The sequence below is a fragment of the Heptranchias perlo genome, chromosome 4, assembly GCF_035084215.1.
Source record: "Heptranchias perlo isolate sHepPer1 chromosome 4, sHepPer1.hap1, whole genome shotgun sequence".
In the NCBI taxonomy this organism is placed as follows: domain Eukaryota; kingdom Metazoa; phylum Chordata; class Chondrichthyes; order Hexanchiformes; family Hexanchidae; genus Heptranchias; species Heptranchias perlo.
The window spans coordinates 136,163,101-136,180,527 of record NC_090328.1 but is presented as its reverse complement, the minus strand read 5'-3'; the positions used below and the strand labels follow the sequence as shown (position 1 = coordinate 136,180,527).

At 45.0% G+C, this 17,427-nt stretch overlaps 1 protein-coding gene across 9 annotated transcripts in view; it reads left to right on the top strand.

The window, feature by feature from the left end:
- LOC137321295 (multiple PDZ domain protein) overlaps positions 1 to 17,427 on the top strand; it is a 326,443-nt gene that overhangs the window by 129,624 nt on the left and 179,392 nt on the right. For all 9 annotated transcript variants that reach the window (XM_067983665.1, XM_067983664.1, XM_067983660.1 and 6 more), the window contains 2 exons: positions 5,832 to 5,993; positions 11,180 to 11,306. In XM_067983665.1, the coding sequence (XP_067839766.1) occupies positions 5,832 to 5,993; positions 11,180 to 11,306 (289 nt within the window). The remainder of the gene's footprint in view (positions 1 to 5,831; positions 5,994 to 11,179; positions 11,307 to 17,427) is intronic.

The window sequence follows — 17,427 nt, the reverse complement described above, 5'->3', positions numbered from 1 at the left end:
TGAAAAAGATTTGGGGGTCCCGAGTTGCAATTGAAGTTATCGCCACAATGTTGTGGCAGTGGGGAAAAGCAAATCAGATGTTGGGATGTATTAAAGGATCAATATTGAGCCGAAATAGTGATGTCATCCTGACACTCAGTGCAACCGCACTTAGAATACTGTGTACAGTTCTGGTCCCCATGGTACAAAAAAGATATTGCAGCTATTAAAAGGATACAGCAGGGAGCAACCAGAACGATTGAGAGAATGGAGCAATTGGATTATGAGCAGCAATTATGTAAATTGGGCATGTTCTCACTGAAAAAAAGGTTGAGATGTGATATGATTGCTATTTTTAGGATTCTAAAGGGACTAGATAATGTAGACCACGCCCAGCTGTTTCAACAGTAAAACTTGAAGGGGGGTAAGTTCGAAACGAATCTGCAGAAATATTATTTCAATGAAAAATAGCTGGATTTCTTTCAGAAAATATTATTTTGGGATACAGTATATGGGTAATTTCAGACATGCCATAAGACAAATGTGGCAGGCTTGGAAGGAACAAGTGACTTTGGACCTATGGTTCCCAAAGCTTTGCACCACTGGTGGGATTTTCTTGCCTCAGGTCTAGGTCTGTTGTAGACTAATTGGGGGTAATTTTAATCCCCAAGAATGGGTGGGCTGGGGATGGTGGGCAGTAAAAAATTACTGATTTAGTCTGCAACCTGGCTCCAACGTGCCCACTTCCGGGTTTAACCCAGGTGTATTTCGAAGCACTGTGCATCTGAAACCCGGAAGTCCCGTCCCCTATTAATGCTGGCAGCCAGCTCGTTAAAGGGGCAATGTAGGTAATTTAAACAGTTGATGTACTTAATTTTTTTGTGGATTCTCAACCCAAAACAAATCTTACCTTACCTGCATGGGTTTTCCATGGCTTCTCAAACTCGCCAGTGAAGCGAAGACTAGATTCATCCAGAAGTTGATTTGGCCCTTTAAACCTGTGGTTGACAACCTCAAGGAAAGCTCAAGAATTGCAGCTGGTCTCTCAGTTCTCTCAGGCAAACGTTTGGCTGAGAGTTGTTTGTGTTGGGTCTCTGTTCACTCTCCCAGCCATCACTCAATTAAATTAAATAAACTGAAACTATTCAATTGTTAACATCCTGAATCAGTGTTGAGTGTGTGCACAAACTTATATTTTTAAGAATGATGACAGCATCTGAAGTATTGGAAGATTTTGCAGTCAAGTTACTTGAAAGAATCGTAACATTATATAAGAACTTGGCTATTTTGCTCATAAAAAATTATAGAACTCCAAATATGTTTCCAATTCTTATCCATTATTTGCCTTTTGTGTTCCATCTCTTCCCTTTTTCTGGCTTTCTCTCTCTCTATCTTTGGCAATAAGCTTTCCATAGATACTTATTACAAGCTCGGACTCCTACAACTATTTGGATTGTGTTTCTTCCCACCCCACTTCCATTAAATACTTCATCCCTTTCTCCAATTTTCTCCTTCTCTGTCATATCTGCTGTAATAAATCTATTTTCCACACCAGAGTTCCTAAAGGTCTCCATTTTCCTCAGCTGAGCCTTCCCTCAGCAGTGGTTAACAGGTCCTTTGATTGAATCCACCACATTTCCCATTTGCAGCGGAATATAACTGCCAGGGACATAGTTACGGTTTTCATCTTTTATTGCTGGTGCAGTAGCAAGTTTTTAAGAAATGCTATTTATATTGCACGGATCGTGAAATCTCTTCTTTTCCACCTCGCCGCTTTCTCGCCCTCTCCTCTCCTCCTGCTCATTCTCTATTTCTCCCCTCCATTTTCATTTCCCCCCTCTCCTCTCCCTTACCATTCTCCTCTTCTCTTCTCATCTCTCCCTTACTCCACCCTTCCCCTATCCTCACCCTCTACCTGCCCCCTCTCCCTGCCCTTCCCTTCCTCTCCCCCTCACTCAGTCTGCCGTCTCTGTTCTCACCCTCTCTCTCTTTCTCTCAACCCTCCCCTCCCTGTCTTGGTTCAAATATCTCCCTTGGTTGATGTGAAAAGTTGGTTTTGACTTCCCTTGTGCAATGCCATGGGAGATCAACTAGCAAAAAACTGTAATCAATGAAAAGAAATATCTCCCCTGCAGCACCAACGCAAATCACTTTCTACACCTCCCTGTAGAATAATAAACGTTGCCCCCGCTCAACTGAGCAAAATTTGGAATCAAGCCAATATATCTGAGAACAACCCCCACATAAAATGACCACAAGGCCGAATGTATCCACACAACCGAAGATCGCAGAAATTCCTGGTTAGGACAACAAACCTTCTTCTCACCACTGAGCAGAAATTCTGGCATAGGATCACACACTCTCATTGACCCCATCTCAGAAATTGCTGGTTAGGATATTAAACCAGCATTCACGCCGAGTCCAGACCACCCCCCCTCCCAGGATGGCCGCCTCCGGCATCAGACCCCATGACCTCCACAGCCCACAATCGCTCGCTCCCTCCCTGCTCTCCGATTCCCGGCTGCTTTCCCTCCTCACAGCCAACCTGTCAATCTGGCTGGTTGTCACGCGGGAAACCCGGAAGTATCCTGCGCGATAACCGACCTACTCACTCAATTCTCAGCTAAAATAGAGATTGATTGCTATGGTTAGTCAACAACTTCATTATCGTTGTATCATGCTATACCAGGATGATAGAAGGAAAACTAGATGGACCTTGGTCATTTCCAGTCTAGCAATTCCTATGTAACCCAGCAATAGGACTTATACTGACCAGCAGTGAAAAGCATACATGCAGCCGTTAAGAACTAAAATGTAATCAAACACTTTTATCCTCTTGGTGTCTGTTGCCACTAAATAAGAAGGCAGTAGTACCCTATCTGTGAGAAAAGTTGCATCCCTGTACTTGGGAGGAAAGTGGAGGATGACACTAAAGTATGAATTGTCTACTTGTTTTTCCTGCTGGAAAGTCACAAAATGGTTCACAAGGTTTGATTTTGAGATTTGTACATTTACTTCTGAGAATTTTACCAGCCATTTTAAAATGAATAATGCAGAGCTTTTCTTACATTCTCGTTGCTCATCCGCAGCTTTTTGGAGGAGAGAATTCCACATTTTCATTATCCTTTGTGTAAAAACGTGATTCCTGATTTCACTCCTGAATGGCCAAGCTCTAGTTTTAAGATTGTGCCCCCTTGTTTTGGATTCCACCACCAGAGGAAATAGCTGGTCTAGAAATTTGGGCCCGCCCATTTGCGGGCGTGAGGGGACACAGGATTCAGTCCCTGCGCCTGAATGGTGAAGCCTGGCAAATCGTGACTCAAGGTCGGTGGCTCGGGGTGGGGAGCATTCTTTTAACGTGAGGTTGCAGGGAGCACTCCTGCTCCTCCCGGCTTCACATTCAGGTAAGTATAGGGGCCTTTCAGTGAGTTAGCGCCACGTTGTGCTGTGTGAGTTAACCATGTGGAAAGTGAAGTGCTGGGACATTTGAAAAACAAAAATAGGTCCTACAAGACACGCAGGACCCTAATTTGAATAAATTATTCTGCCCTTTAAATGTTCTTAACGTGTGCACTTGCCACTAGTGCATCTGCCTTATCCAATATGGTGGGCACGCATTTCCAGCAGGAAAGGAAATGTGCGCATGCTTCCTGCCCGTCATATTAGAAGGTTAGGAGGTCGTTTAGCACCCGGTGACAGGCGCTGCACAGCCGAATTTCTAGGCCTTTGTATCTACTGTATCGAATCTTTTTATCAGACTGTTATTAGACTTGAATATAGGGGGCATGATACAAAAGTTGGCCGAGTGGTTGATATTGAGGAAGAAAGCTGTAGACTGCAGGAAGATATCAATGGACTGATCAGGTGGGCAGAAAAGTGGCAAGTGGAATTCAATCCAGAGAAGTGTGAGGTATTGCATTTAGGGAGGGCAAACAAGGCAAAGGAATACACAATAAATGAGAGGATACTGGGAGGAGTAGAGGAAGAGAGGGACCTTGGAGTGCATGTCCACAGATTCCTGAAGGTAGCAGGACAGGTAGATAAGGTTGTTAAAAAGGCATACGGGATACTTTCCTTTATTAGCCGAGGCATAGAATATAAGAGCAGGGAGGTTATGCCAGAACTGTATAAAACACTAGTTCGGCCACAGCTCGAGTACTGCGTACCGTTCTGATCACTACATTACAGGAACGATGTGATTGCACTAGAGAGGGTACAGAGAAGATTTACGAGGATGTTGCCAGGACTGGAGAATCTTCGCTATGAGGAAAAATTGGATAGGCTTGGGTTTCTTTGGAACATAGGAGGCTGAGGGGAGATTTAATTGAGATGTATAAAATTATGAGGGGATGACATAGAGTGGATATGAAGGACCTAATTCCCTTAGCAGAGAGGTCAATAACCAGGGGGCATAGATTTAAAGTAATTGGTAGAAGGATTAGAGGGGTGTTGAGAATTTTTTCATCCAGAGGGTGGTGGTGGTCTGGAACTCATTGCCTGAAAGGGTGGTAGAGGCAAAAAACCCTCATCGCATTTAAAAAGTACTTGGAAATGTATTTGAAGTACCGCAACCTACAAGGCTACGGACCAAGAGCTGGAAAGTGGGATTAGGCTGGATGGTTCTTTTTCGGCAGACACAGACACGATGGGCCGAATGGCCTCCTTCTGTACCATAAATTTCTATGATTCTATCATTTTAAACACCTCAATTAGATCACCCCCTCAACCGTCTAAACTCAAGGGAATACAACCCAAGTTTATGCAACCTGACCTCATAAATTAACCCTTTCATCCCTGGTATTTTGGTAAACTTGTGCCAAACCCCCTCCAAAGTCAATATCGCCTATAAGGAGTAGATACAGAGGAGCTATTTCCTCTGGTGGGGGAATCCAGAATAAGGGTGCACAATCTTAAAATTAGAGTTGGGCCATTCAGGAGTAAAATCAGGAAGCACTTTTTCACATGAAGGGTAGTGGAAATATGGAATTCTCTTCCCCCAAAACATTGTGGATGCTGCGTCAAATGAAATTTTCAAGATTGAGATTGACAGATCTTTAACAAGTAAGGGTAACGAGATCAGGATCAACGGCAGGTGAATGGAGTTGAGGTACAAATCAGCCATGAACTAACTGAATGGCGGAACAGGCTCGAGGGACTGAATAGCTGACTTCTGTTCCTATGTTTCGTTAAAAAACTTCTGATGAAAATTCCATTTCAATTTAGTTTATTTCTGAATCTCAGCAAATAAATTTGCCATAGGTGGGCAAAACTTGTAATCTGTTAACGTCTGTGATGTGTCTTAACAACTGTTATAATAATAAAGGTAGCGGGATGATTGTGCTGTCCGTCATCTGAATTTTTGTGGTTGTGTGGATGAAACTGCAACCATTTGCAATACGGAAGAACACCATTTTTGAAGAGAAGGGGAAATTAGCAATTAACAATTTTCCCCTGACTTTGCACAAGAAGCCGGGGGGCGGGGGGTGCGAGGAAACCAGACAGGACCATTATAAAATTATTTACTCGCTTACCCACTCTGGTTTACGTTTGTGCAACTTTTAATGTGTTGTTAAAATTATGATTTTTCGATTAAATGCATCACCAGTCAGGAAAGGCTTTTGTTTCTGAGTCTGATCAGAATAGGCACCAATGTCAGGTCAACATAATCGCTGAGCATCTGTGCTCTATAGTGTCATTTCTCAACTCTGTGGTCTCTCTGACTTACTATGGGAACCATAACTGGATTTGACAGCTTGTTCTGACAATACTAAATGTTATTTAAATGTTTTACAATCAACTTTTCCTCCTATGCACGTGCAAAGGGAAATTAATCTCTGTGTATTAATTTCTAGGTAGAAGCAACTGAAACAGACTTTGCTGATGAACAGACATTTGATAGGGAGTTATCTTTCGAGGAGGAGGACACCCATCAGGCCTCCATTGTGGCCATGCATGGCAGTGCTTGTAGTGAAGACCTGAGCGTTAACCTCTCAATTGCATCTTTGATTTACAAGGTAATGAACCTGCATTACTTTAAATGAAACTCACAATAAATGTGAATTGTCAGCAGGTTGTCATTTTTAGTTTGTTATAGTGCTACAGTTGTCTTTTTGAAAATACTATACATTTCGCAGTGTTGAATAGATCCTATTTTATCAAAATGTGAACAGGGAGAGCGGTTTAGGTAGAGAGTTCCAGAGAGGAGGAGCAAACTGGCTGAAGCCTCTGCTATTAATAATGGGATGAAGGCTGGAGTCAGGAAAGGAGTGCTCAGTAGAGAATATAGGATAGGAGGAGATTGCAGAGGTAGGGTGAGGTGAAACCCTTAAGGGATTTAAAGACCAAGATGAGGATTTTAAATTGAATGTTTTGGGGACTGGGAGCCATTGCCGATCAGTGTGGATATGGATGAGTGGGACATAGTGCGAGACAGGATGTGTGTGACAGAGATTTGGACAAGTTGGAGTTTGTGGGGGGCCAGCAGGAGAGCATTAGAATAGTTGAGTCCGGAGCTGACAAAGACATTTATGAAGGTTTCAGTTGAAGGGACTGAGATAGGAGTAGAGGCAGGCAGTGTTGCAGAAGTGGAAGTAAATAGCCTTGGTGATGGGGTTTAAAGCTCAGCTCAGGGTCAAACACAACACCAATGGTTGTGCTTGGTCCGGTTCAACCTGCATGTGTTTGATTCATATTGGACAAGCAGTCTGACAGCACAGAGGCAATTTTTGGCTTGAAGAAGTGGGTGGAGAGGTAGGCTGGACGTACGTGTGAAAGCTGGCCGCGTACCTATGGATAATGTCACTGAGGGGCACCATATCAAAAAAGAAGAGAAGAGAGTTAAGGATTGATTCTTTGGGTGGGTGGTAGCGAAGAGAAACCATTGCTGGAATTGTGCCGGCTACATTTGGATAAGTTGGAATGGAACCATGCAAGGTGTTGGCCTCATGGAGCTGGACAACGGAAGAGAGGCATTGGAGAAGGATCTCATGATCAGCCATGTTGAATACTGTTCGAACGATTAGAAGGGATAATGCACCACAGTCGCAGAGGATGTCATTCATGACTTTGGCTAGGACTATTTTGGTGCATGCAGAAGGGAAAAAGCCAGGTTGGTGAGATGCAAACAGAGTTTTGGAAGACATGGACATGAACCTGGTAGGTGATGATACATTCGAGGACCTTGGAGAGGAAAGTAAGTTTGGAGATAGTGTCAGTTCGAGAGAACAGATCGGTTGAGTTTGTTTTTTGAGGTGAGGTTGATGACGGTGGTTTTGAAAAGGAGAAGAACTGTGCTTGAGTGGAGGAAATCTTTGTCAGTCAGCTAGCATGAGGACCAGGAAGGGAGTTGAATGGCCAAGTGTTGAGTTTCAATGTTGATCAAAGGAGCAGGAGGTAGATCTCATATGAGCTGAGCTCAGAGGCAAGGGAGAAAATGAGGGAGAAGCTGCAGAAAAAACTGGGCTAAAGTGTATAAGATACTGGGGAACTAAAGGCAGGAGGAAGAGGGACACAGTGAAGGCAGCCGGATGCATGGTCTTAATCTTGCAGATGAAGAAATACATGGGCTTCTTGCATTGATATTTTGAGATAAGGGTAGAGGGGGTGGGAAAGAGAGATTTAAGGAGTTGGTTAGACGTGGAAAAGAGAAGTATAGAGTGGTTCTTCCCTTGAGAATTATCCCTGAGTAGTAAGTGGTTTTGGCTGAGGAGAGCAAAACACAGTATAGTGTCAAGTGGTTAGGACACATCGGGCAGTGAATGACTGGACTAGTTTGTGCTCCTTTGCCTTGAAGGAGCGAAGATAGGGAATGTACCAATGAGAATGACACTGTGGGAGCTAGATTTGTTGGGAGCAAAGCTATCACAGACAGAGGCTGAGGGAACGGTCAAACAAATCTACTGCGTGATGGTGCAGTGACAAATGGAGGGTCAAAGTTGAAGAGGCTGGGAATTTGAGAAAGAGGTTGTAAGGAAGCTGGAGGAAGAGTTTTTGCCATAGGGATACAGTGAGAATATTGGGCTTGGGGGTGGTAAGAAACGAGAAGTGGTCAGGGATCAAGAACTCAGGTGCAGAGAGGTCATAAGAGATGGTGAGGTCAAGGGGGTGAACAAGGATATGAGTAGAAGAATTTATATGAAGGGTGAGATTGAGAGTGGTCAGGAGTTCAGTGAAGTCAGGAGAGAAGGCTAGTGGAGTTGAGGTGTAGGTCACTTGGTACAGAGGTTAAAGGAGAGAGAATGAAGGATATCTCAGAGGAAATTGATATGGGGCTTGGGAGTGGTAGATGATTAGGATTTTAAGTGAAAGGTGTAAGGAATGGAAGTGAGTGAGTTGCTTGAAAGACCAGGTGCCAGAGGAGTGAAGAAGAGCTAGCACCATGGTAGTTTGAGTGGGGCAGGTGGTGGAGAGTGTAGCCAGGTGGGCAGGCTTCTGTAAGGAGAAAAATGTTGCCGCCCACGAGCCATGTTTCTTTCATTATAAGGATGTCTGTAAAATCATGCATGATGAGATTGTTTATGGCAAAGGACTAGTTCGTGAGTGAGCAAACAACCTGGAGCAATATATGGAAAGGGGCGGTGGTTGTTTATCCGCCAGTGGGGTCAGGGGACAGTAGTGGAAGAAGTGAGCAGGATGGGGAGGAAGTTGGAGAAACCATAACCCCCAAGCAGTGCACTGGGTGAAATGGTTGGCAGGAGCAGAAGATGTAGCAGTTGAGGGACGACTGCTGTGGGAGAGCTTGTAGCAGATAATCTGTGGACTTGTGCATGAGGGATTTGTGCTTTAGGTGACTACAGGAGAGAAGGTACATTGTGGGAGGAGGTATGGTGCTCGAGAAGGGGGTGATGAAATGTGACATGGCCATGAAAGTTGGAGAGCCTGGTGAGAAGAAGGGGATAAAAGTAGGGCTTGGGAAAACCCAAAAAGAAATATAGAAGTAAGGTCAGATCTGGAGCAGCAGCCAAGGTTGTGCTTGCGAATAAGCACAGAGGGAGTTACATAAATATGAGAGACATTAAGGCAAAGCATGGAGTGATCTTGGCACGAGGACAGAGAAAAGATATGATCAATAGAAAAATCTGAGTCTGAGGGCCAGGTGACAGTATTGGAATGAGGTGCGAGGAAACTTGGAGCAGTTACCAGTCAGCTGAAAAGAGGACCAGTTTGGAACCAGTGGAGAAGATATAAATACAGGAGCCTTCAGTGGAGTAGAATGTCAGCCATGTTGCTAGTGAACATTGACTCAGAAAGTGCAGTGAATTCAGAGAGCTGAAGAAGAAATAGAGAATCTATGAAAGCCAGCAGTGGTTGAATTAAAGGGACAATGGGGTAATTTTAACCCCCAAGAACAGGTGGGTTGGAGGTGAGTGGGTAGTCAAAATAGTAGATATTTGGAGCGGGACCGCATTCCGGCCCCAACACGACCCACATCTGGGTTTAACCCAGGCAGGTTTGTATGTGTGTGCACAGCAGACACCATTAAGTCCTGCCCCCACTTTAAGCCGGCCGCATGATACTTAAAGGGGCAATGTACCTCATTGAAATACTTGAGGTACTTAATATTTTGTGTATTGAAAAACTTAAATGAATTTAACCTTACCTGTTCGAGTTTCTCATCGCTTCCGATTCACGTCATAGAGTCATAGAGTTATACAGCACGGATAGAGGCCCTTCGGCCCATCGTGTCCGCGCCGGCCATCAACCCTGTCTACTCTAATCCCATATTCCAGCATTTGGTTCGTAGCCTTGTATGCTATGGCATTTCAAGTGCTCATCCAAATGCTTCTTGAATGTTGTGAGGGTTCCTGCCTCCACAACCCTCTCAGGCAGTGAGTTCCAGACTCCAACCACCCTCTGGGTGAAAAAGTTCTTTCTCAAATCCCCTCTAAACCTCCCGCCTTTTACCTTGAATCTATGTCCCCTTGTGATAGAACCCTCAACGAAGGGAAAAAGCTCCTTAGTATCCATCCTATCTGTGCCCCTCATAATTTTGTACACCTCAATCATGTCCCCCCTCAGCCTCCTCTGCTCCAAGGAAAACAAACCCAATCTTCCCAGTCTCTCTTCATAGCTGAAGCGCTCCAGCCCTGGTAACATCCTGGTGAATCTCCTCTGCACCCTCTCCAAAGCGATCACATCCTTCCTGTAGTGTGGCGACCAGAACTGCACACAGTACTCCAGCTGTGGCCTAACCAGTGTTTTATACAGCTCCATCATAACCTCCTTGCTCTTATATTCTATGCCTCGGCTAATAAAGGCAAGTATCCCATATGCCTTCTTTACCACCTTATCTACCTGTTCCGCCGCCTTCAGGGATCTGTGAACTTGCACACCAAGATCCCTCTGACCCTCTGTCTTGCCTAGGGTCCTCCCATTCATTGTGTATTCCCTTGCCTTGTTAGTCCCTCCAAAGTGCATCACCTCGCACTTTTCCGGGTTAAATTCCATTTGCCACTGTTCTGCCCATCTGACCAACCCATCTATATCGTCCTGCAGACTGAAGCTATCCTCCTCGCTATTTACCACCCTACCAATCTTTGTATCATCAGCGAACTTACTGATCATACCTTTTACATTCATATCCAAGTCGTCAGGTGAAACCAGGCGGGAAGAACAGGATCCATGAGGTCCGTGCCTTTCATTGTACTGCTTGTGGGCCCGGAAGAGCAGGAGTGCTTTATCCCAGTCCAACAAGCTCACCTGGCCAATAGGACCCCCGCGATCGGTGACGCCACCAATGGTGACCCCCTCCCGCTCTCCAATGCTACAGGCTACAATGAAGAGACACCTTATTAATATGCTTCTGAAACAGCGCTACCACCTATTAAATAGTCCTGCCAGACCTTTGAAACGTACTTCTTCTGTTTCATTAAATGGTGTCTCAACATGCTGGGCAGGAAGCTTTCTCTGTTCTTTTCGTCTCTTGCCCAAGATTACTCACACGGTTCAAACAGAAAATCATCCAGTCTAGATATATTCATACCAGCAAAGGACGAAGTGGTCCTTAGAGCTCTTCAACACCTTGCAAGGTTACAAAACATTGTAGCAGATGCCTTGAGTGGGAGCAGGGCACAACTACGTAAAAGATTTTTTTTTAAGAGTACTCCACCTTTCTTCTTCCAGCATGGTACTTTAAAGTTTTTAAACTAGTTTGGAAGGGCACGGCTATCAAAATTTAAAAAAATTATTTTACTCTTTTAAGGATGTACAGGGAAATTCATTGGGTGATTGCAGTGTATCCTCCACTGAACAGAGTGACGAGAAACAGATGTCCTTAGCCAGAAGATTTGGGAAAACCATTACTATCGCAAAAGGCAATGCTAGCCTTGGTATGTGTTCAATATTCAACTTTTTCTAGTGATCACATTTTGAAGTTTTTCTGTTTATTGTTATATAGCCTTATATAGATTCCATAAATAATGCTGTAAATTTTCAGTAAATTCATGGATTTTATAGTTTTAGCAATTTTTCAGAGTTTGCTCATGGGTAAGTGCCCACAAGGCAAACTCAAGGGGTAGTTTTTCCTGAACAAACTTAAACAATGCAAATCAGTGGGAAATGGAATTGCTGTTGTAACATCGTAGCATTCAAATGTTACAAAATCCGAATTGGCAAGATTTAAGGCACATTTATATGAGAAGCATCTGTCAAAGTTCTGGGCCTCCTGCTCTCGCTGTCTACAGCTCTTGGTTTACCAATCCTTGTGTTTTTGTTCTTGGATAGCTGCCATTCGTCATTGATCCTCTGTTACCGGCACCCACTAGGTCAAAAGTTGGTTATATGAACCAAAATCCGAACTGGCAAGATTTAAGCCACGTTTATATGAGAAGTGTCAAAAAGATTTTTTGAGGAACCATATTTTAAACAAATATATCCCTCATGGGACTACCCTGATAGCTCAATGAATGTATCCAGTGAAAAACTGAACCATACAAACCAAGAAGGTTCCAGGTTTGATCCACAATCTGTTGTGTTAGCTGATCTTAGCCATGGTGGCGTTAGCGGTACTACAATTGGTCTCATTGGCTTTATTTAAGGAGGGGAAATTTGGGTAGGTTTGACAGAGACCACTCCTGGAAGTGCAGATATATGGTCACTAGATGAGGACTCTGGTATAATGGCTTTTCCTCCTCTTCACAACACCCACCCTGTCACCCCTGTCCCGTCCCGTCAAAATGTGCTGTCAACAGGCTGAAACATGAATAATGTTTACATTGGCGAGATAACAGAAGATAATCTGAGGCAGGGCAGAATTTGTTAAGAAATGGAGGGGAGAGAAGCATTCCCTATTGCCTACAAAGCAGGTACAAAGTACACTGACGGCATATCCTTGAGTGATAATATGCATACGTAAAGCTTGTGCTACAGCACCAAATGAGCATTTGATTTTAGCTAAGGCTTTTGCCATTGAAAATCCATATAAAGTTTAAAATTACACAAATCTAATCTATAACCTATGTTTTGCTGCCATCTGCTGTACATAACTGCAATATACAGTATTTGCAGTTTATGGCTTCATGGATGTATTCATTCATTTGCTAATATAGAAAATAAGTTTGAGAATGAAGACAACGGACAGCAATCATTTTTTTTCTGGAGTTGTTGCAGCAGCTGTGGTTTGGAGGGTTATTTAAACTTTAAATATGATTTTCATACCCACACTAAACTATGTGTAGTTTGGAACATAAAGGAAACCAGAACTGCGCAATTTGAGTCTGACCTTCGAACATGTAGCATGCAGGGTTTGATTCCCTGCCCAGGAGTTCCAATCAAACCAAGGCCTTCCTATAAATTGTGCATCATTGAGCCACAGAAATATTTGTTCTAATTACTTCAGAACATCCATTACATTCTTTTGGTCCTGGATATTGTGCTCACTGACTAGTGAATGTATGAGGTAGAGACAAGTGCACTAAAATAGTGGTTGAAAGGCAAACCGAAGGATGAAAAGAAGATAGCAGTGGGGATATTGACCCCCAGTGTTCTAGAGTATTCATATTTGGAGAAAAGGAACGGCAGGCCTTTTTTCATATGGTGCATTATCACATGTCCCAAATATCACAAAGCACCTCACAGGCAACAAATTACCTTTGAAGTGCTATGCACAAAATGGCTACTGTGTTAAATACAGTGCTATGTAGGCAATCCGGTAGATCCCAGAAACTAAAAAGATAATGACCAGTTAACCTCTCTTTAATGGTTGAGAAAGGAATATTGGCTAGGATATTGGAAGACATCCTTGCTTTTCAAATAGTATATTAGGGTGTCAACGTCCACCATGGTCTCGATTTAACATTTCATCTGAAATATAATACTACTGACATTGCAGCACTCCCTCAGTACTGAACTCAAGTGTCAGCTTAGATTATGTGCTCAAATCCATACTAGATTTGAACCCATGACGTCCTGACTCCGAGGCAACAGTGCTACCAAATGAGACAAGCCTAAATTTAATTTGTAATTTGTCAAAGCCACTAAGAGGTCAGTATAGATCAGATGTGATGGGCTGGCAAGTTTTAGATATGTTGTGGAAACCATGTCATGTTTTAGAATTTTTGACTTTTTCCACAAAAGGGATTTGTAAAAGAGTTACTTAGATACGAACATATGAATTAAGAGCAAGAGTAGGCCATTCAGCCCCTCGAGCCTGCTCTGCCATTTGATAAGACCATGGCTGATCTGATTGTGACCTCCACTCTACTTTCCCATCTACCTAATACAACCTTTGACTCCCTTGTTAATCAGGAATCTATCGAACTCAGTCTTAAAAATATTCAATGACCCTGCCTCCACCGCGCTCTGGGGAAGGGAGTTCCACAGAATTACGACCCTCTGAGACAAAAACTTTCTCCTCGTCTCCATCTTAAATGGGAGACCCCTTATTTTTAAACTGTGGCCCTGAGTTCTAGTCTCTCCCACAAGGGGAAACATCCTCTCAGCATTTACCCCTTCGAGTCCTCTCAGGATCTAATATGTTTCAATAAGATCATCTCTCATTCTTCTAAACTCCAGTGTATAAAGGCCCAACTTGTCCAACCTTTCGTCATCCCAGGAATCAGTCGAGTGAACCTTCTCTGAACTGCCTTCAAAGCAATATGTCCTTTCATAAATAAGGAGACCAAAACTGCACACCGTATTCTAGATCTGGTCTCACCAATGCCCTGTACAACTGTAGCAAAACATCTCTACTTTTATATTCCATTCCCCTTGCAATAAATGACAACATTCCATTTGCCTTCCTAATCACTTGCTGTACCTGCATACTAACTTTTTGTGATTCATGTACTAGGGCACCCAGATCCCTCTGTACCTCAGAGTTGCAGCTGCAATCTCTCTCCATTTAAATAATATACTGCTTTTCTATTCCTCCTGCCAAAGTGGACAAGTTCACATTTTCCCACATTATACTCCATCTGCCAAATTTTTGCCCACTCACTTAACCTATCGATATCCCTTTGCAGACACCTTGGGCTCGATTTTAGCACCCGCGATCAGGTGCGTTCCTGGCGGGAGGGCTACGAAAATTGGAGATTCCCGGGGCGGATCGGGATCCTGGCTGCAACCTGCCCCATTTCCGGGTTCCCCACTGATGCGCTGACATGCGCACGCAGCCCCCGCATGTGGGACTCCCGCCGGCAATTAGAGCTGGCGGGGTGCCACTTAAGGTATTTATTTTGGTATTTCAGGTCGTTTACAGACCTGATTAACATGATATTTTAAGAGGGGTGGGATTTTGCAAACAAGTGGGACTGTTTCCCATACTGGGGGAAACACTCCCAGTTCAAATAGACGTGTTGCAGCCTCAGCCTGTGGCAGCTGCAAAGGTCCATTTGATAGGTTGGGGGGTGGTGGGAGGGGAGACCCTCACTCATTGCAGGAGGCCGCTCTGTCACCTTGGACAAAGTTTGGCCTCCACCATCCTCCTCCTAACAATGAAATTCACCAACTTGCACACTTACCCCAGTGTCCAGACACATGTACCTACCTTGCGGACCCCCTCAGATGTGCATCTTCAGGATGGGGGCCGCTGTAGCTGCAGTCATGACCTCCTCGGAGGGCGAACAGCATCACCAGCCTCACCATGTGCCTGCTGCTCTTGTCCTTCGAGGTGGTAGAGGTCGCGGGTTTGGGAGGTGCTCTCGAAGAAGCCTTGGCGGGTTGCTGCAGTGCATCCTGTGCATGGCACACACTGCAGCCACAGTGCGCCGGTGGTGCAGGGAGTGAATGTTTAGGGTGGTGAATGGGATGGTGTTGAGCTTCTTGAGTGTTGTTGGAGCTGCACTCATCCAGGCAAGTGGAGAATATTCCATCACACTCCTGACTAGTGCCTTGTCGATGGTGGAAAGGCTTTGGGGAGTCAGGAGGTGAGTCACTCGCCACAGAATACCCAGCCTCTGACCTGCTCTTGTAGCCACAGTATTTATATGGCTGGTCCAGTTAAGTTTCTGGTCAATGGTGGGGGATTCGGTGATGGTAATGCTGTTGAATGTCAAGGGGAGGTGGTTAGACTCTCTCTTGTTGGAGATGGTCATTGCCTGGCACTTGTCTGGCGCGAATGTTACTTGCCACTAATGAGCCCAAGCCTGGATGTTGTCCAGGTCTTGCTCCATGCGGGCTCGGACTGCTTCATTATTTGAGGGGTTGCGACTGGAACTGAACACTGTGCAGTCATCAGCGAACATCCCCATTTCTGACCTTATGATGGAGGGAAGGTCATTGATGAAGCAGCTGAAGATGGTTGGGCCTAGGATACTGCCCTGAGGAACTCCAACAGCAATGCTCTGGGGCTGAGATGATTGGCCTCCAACAACTACTACCATCTTCCTTTGCGCAAGGTATGACTCCAGCCACTGGAGAGTTTTCCCCCTGATTCCCATGGACTTCAATTTTACTAGGGCTCCTTGGTGCCACACTGTAAAATGCTGCCTTGATGTCAAGGGCAGTCACTCTCACCTCACCTCTGGAATTCAGTTCTTTTATCCATGTTTGGACCAAGGCTGCAATGAGGTCTGGAGCCGAGTGGTCCTGGCGGAACCTAAACTGAGCATCTTTGAGCAGGTTATTGGTGAGTACGTGCCGCTTGATGGCACTGTCGACGACACCTTCCATCACTTTGCTGATGATTGAGAGTAGGCTGATGGGGCGGTAATTGGCCGGATTGGATTTGTCCTGCTTTTTGTGGACAGGACATACCTGGGTAATTTTCCACATTGTCTGGTAGATGCCAGTGTTGTAGCTGTACTGGAACAGCTTGGCTGGAGGCGCAGCTAGTTCTGGAGCACAAGTCTTCAGCACGACAGCTGGGATGTTGTTGGGGCCCATAGCCTTTTCTGTATCCAGTGCACTCAGCTGTTTCTTGATATCACGTGGAGTGAATCGAATTGGCTGAAGACTGGCTTCTGTGATGGTGGGGATATCGGGAGGAGGCCGAGATGGATCATCCACTTGGCACTTCTGGCTGAAGATGGTTGCAAACGCTTCAGCCTTGTCTTTTGCACTCATGTGCTGGACTCCGCCATCATTGAGGATGGGGATGTTTGCAGAGCCTCCTCCTCCCTTTTGTTGTTTAATTGTCCACCACTATTCACGACAGGATGTGGCAGGACTACAGAGCTTTGATCTGATCCGTTGGTTGTGGAATCGCTTAGCTCTGTCTATAGCATGTTGCTTCCGCTGTTTAGCATGCATGTAGACCTGAGTTGTAGCTTCACCAGGTTGGTACCTCATTTTTAGGTACGCCTGGTGCTGCTCCTGGCATGCTTTTCTACACTCCTCATTGAACCAGGGTTGATCCCCTGGCTTGTTGGTAATGGTAGAGTGAGGAATATGCCGGGCCATAAGGTTACAGATTGTGCTGGAATACAATTCTGCTGCTGCTGATGGCCCACAGCTCCTCATGGATGCCCAGTTTTGAGCTGCTAGATCTGTTCTGAATCTATCCCATTTAGCACGGTGGTAGTGCCACACAACACGTTGGATGGTGTCCTCAGTGCGAAGACGGGACTTCATCTCCACGAGGACTGTGCGGTGTTCACTCCTACCAATACTGTCATGGACAGATGCATTTGCGACAGGTAGATTGGTGAGGACGAGGTCAAGTAAGTTTTTCCCTCGTGTTGGTTCGCTCACCACCTGCCGCAAGCCCAGTCTGGCAGTTATGTCCTTCAGGACTCGGCCAGCTTGGTCAGTAGTGGTGCTACCGAGCCACTCTTGGTGATAGACATTGAAGTCCCCCACCCAGAGTCCATTCTGTGCCCTTGCTACCCTCAGTGATTCCTCCAAGTGGTGTTCAACATGGAGGAGGACTGATTCATCAGCTGAGGGAGGGCGGTAGGTGGTAATCAGCAGGAGGTTTCCTTGCCCATGTTTGACCTGATACCATGAGATTTCATGGGGTCCAGAGTCAATGTTGAGGACTCCCAGGGCCACTCCCTCCTGACTGTATATCAC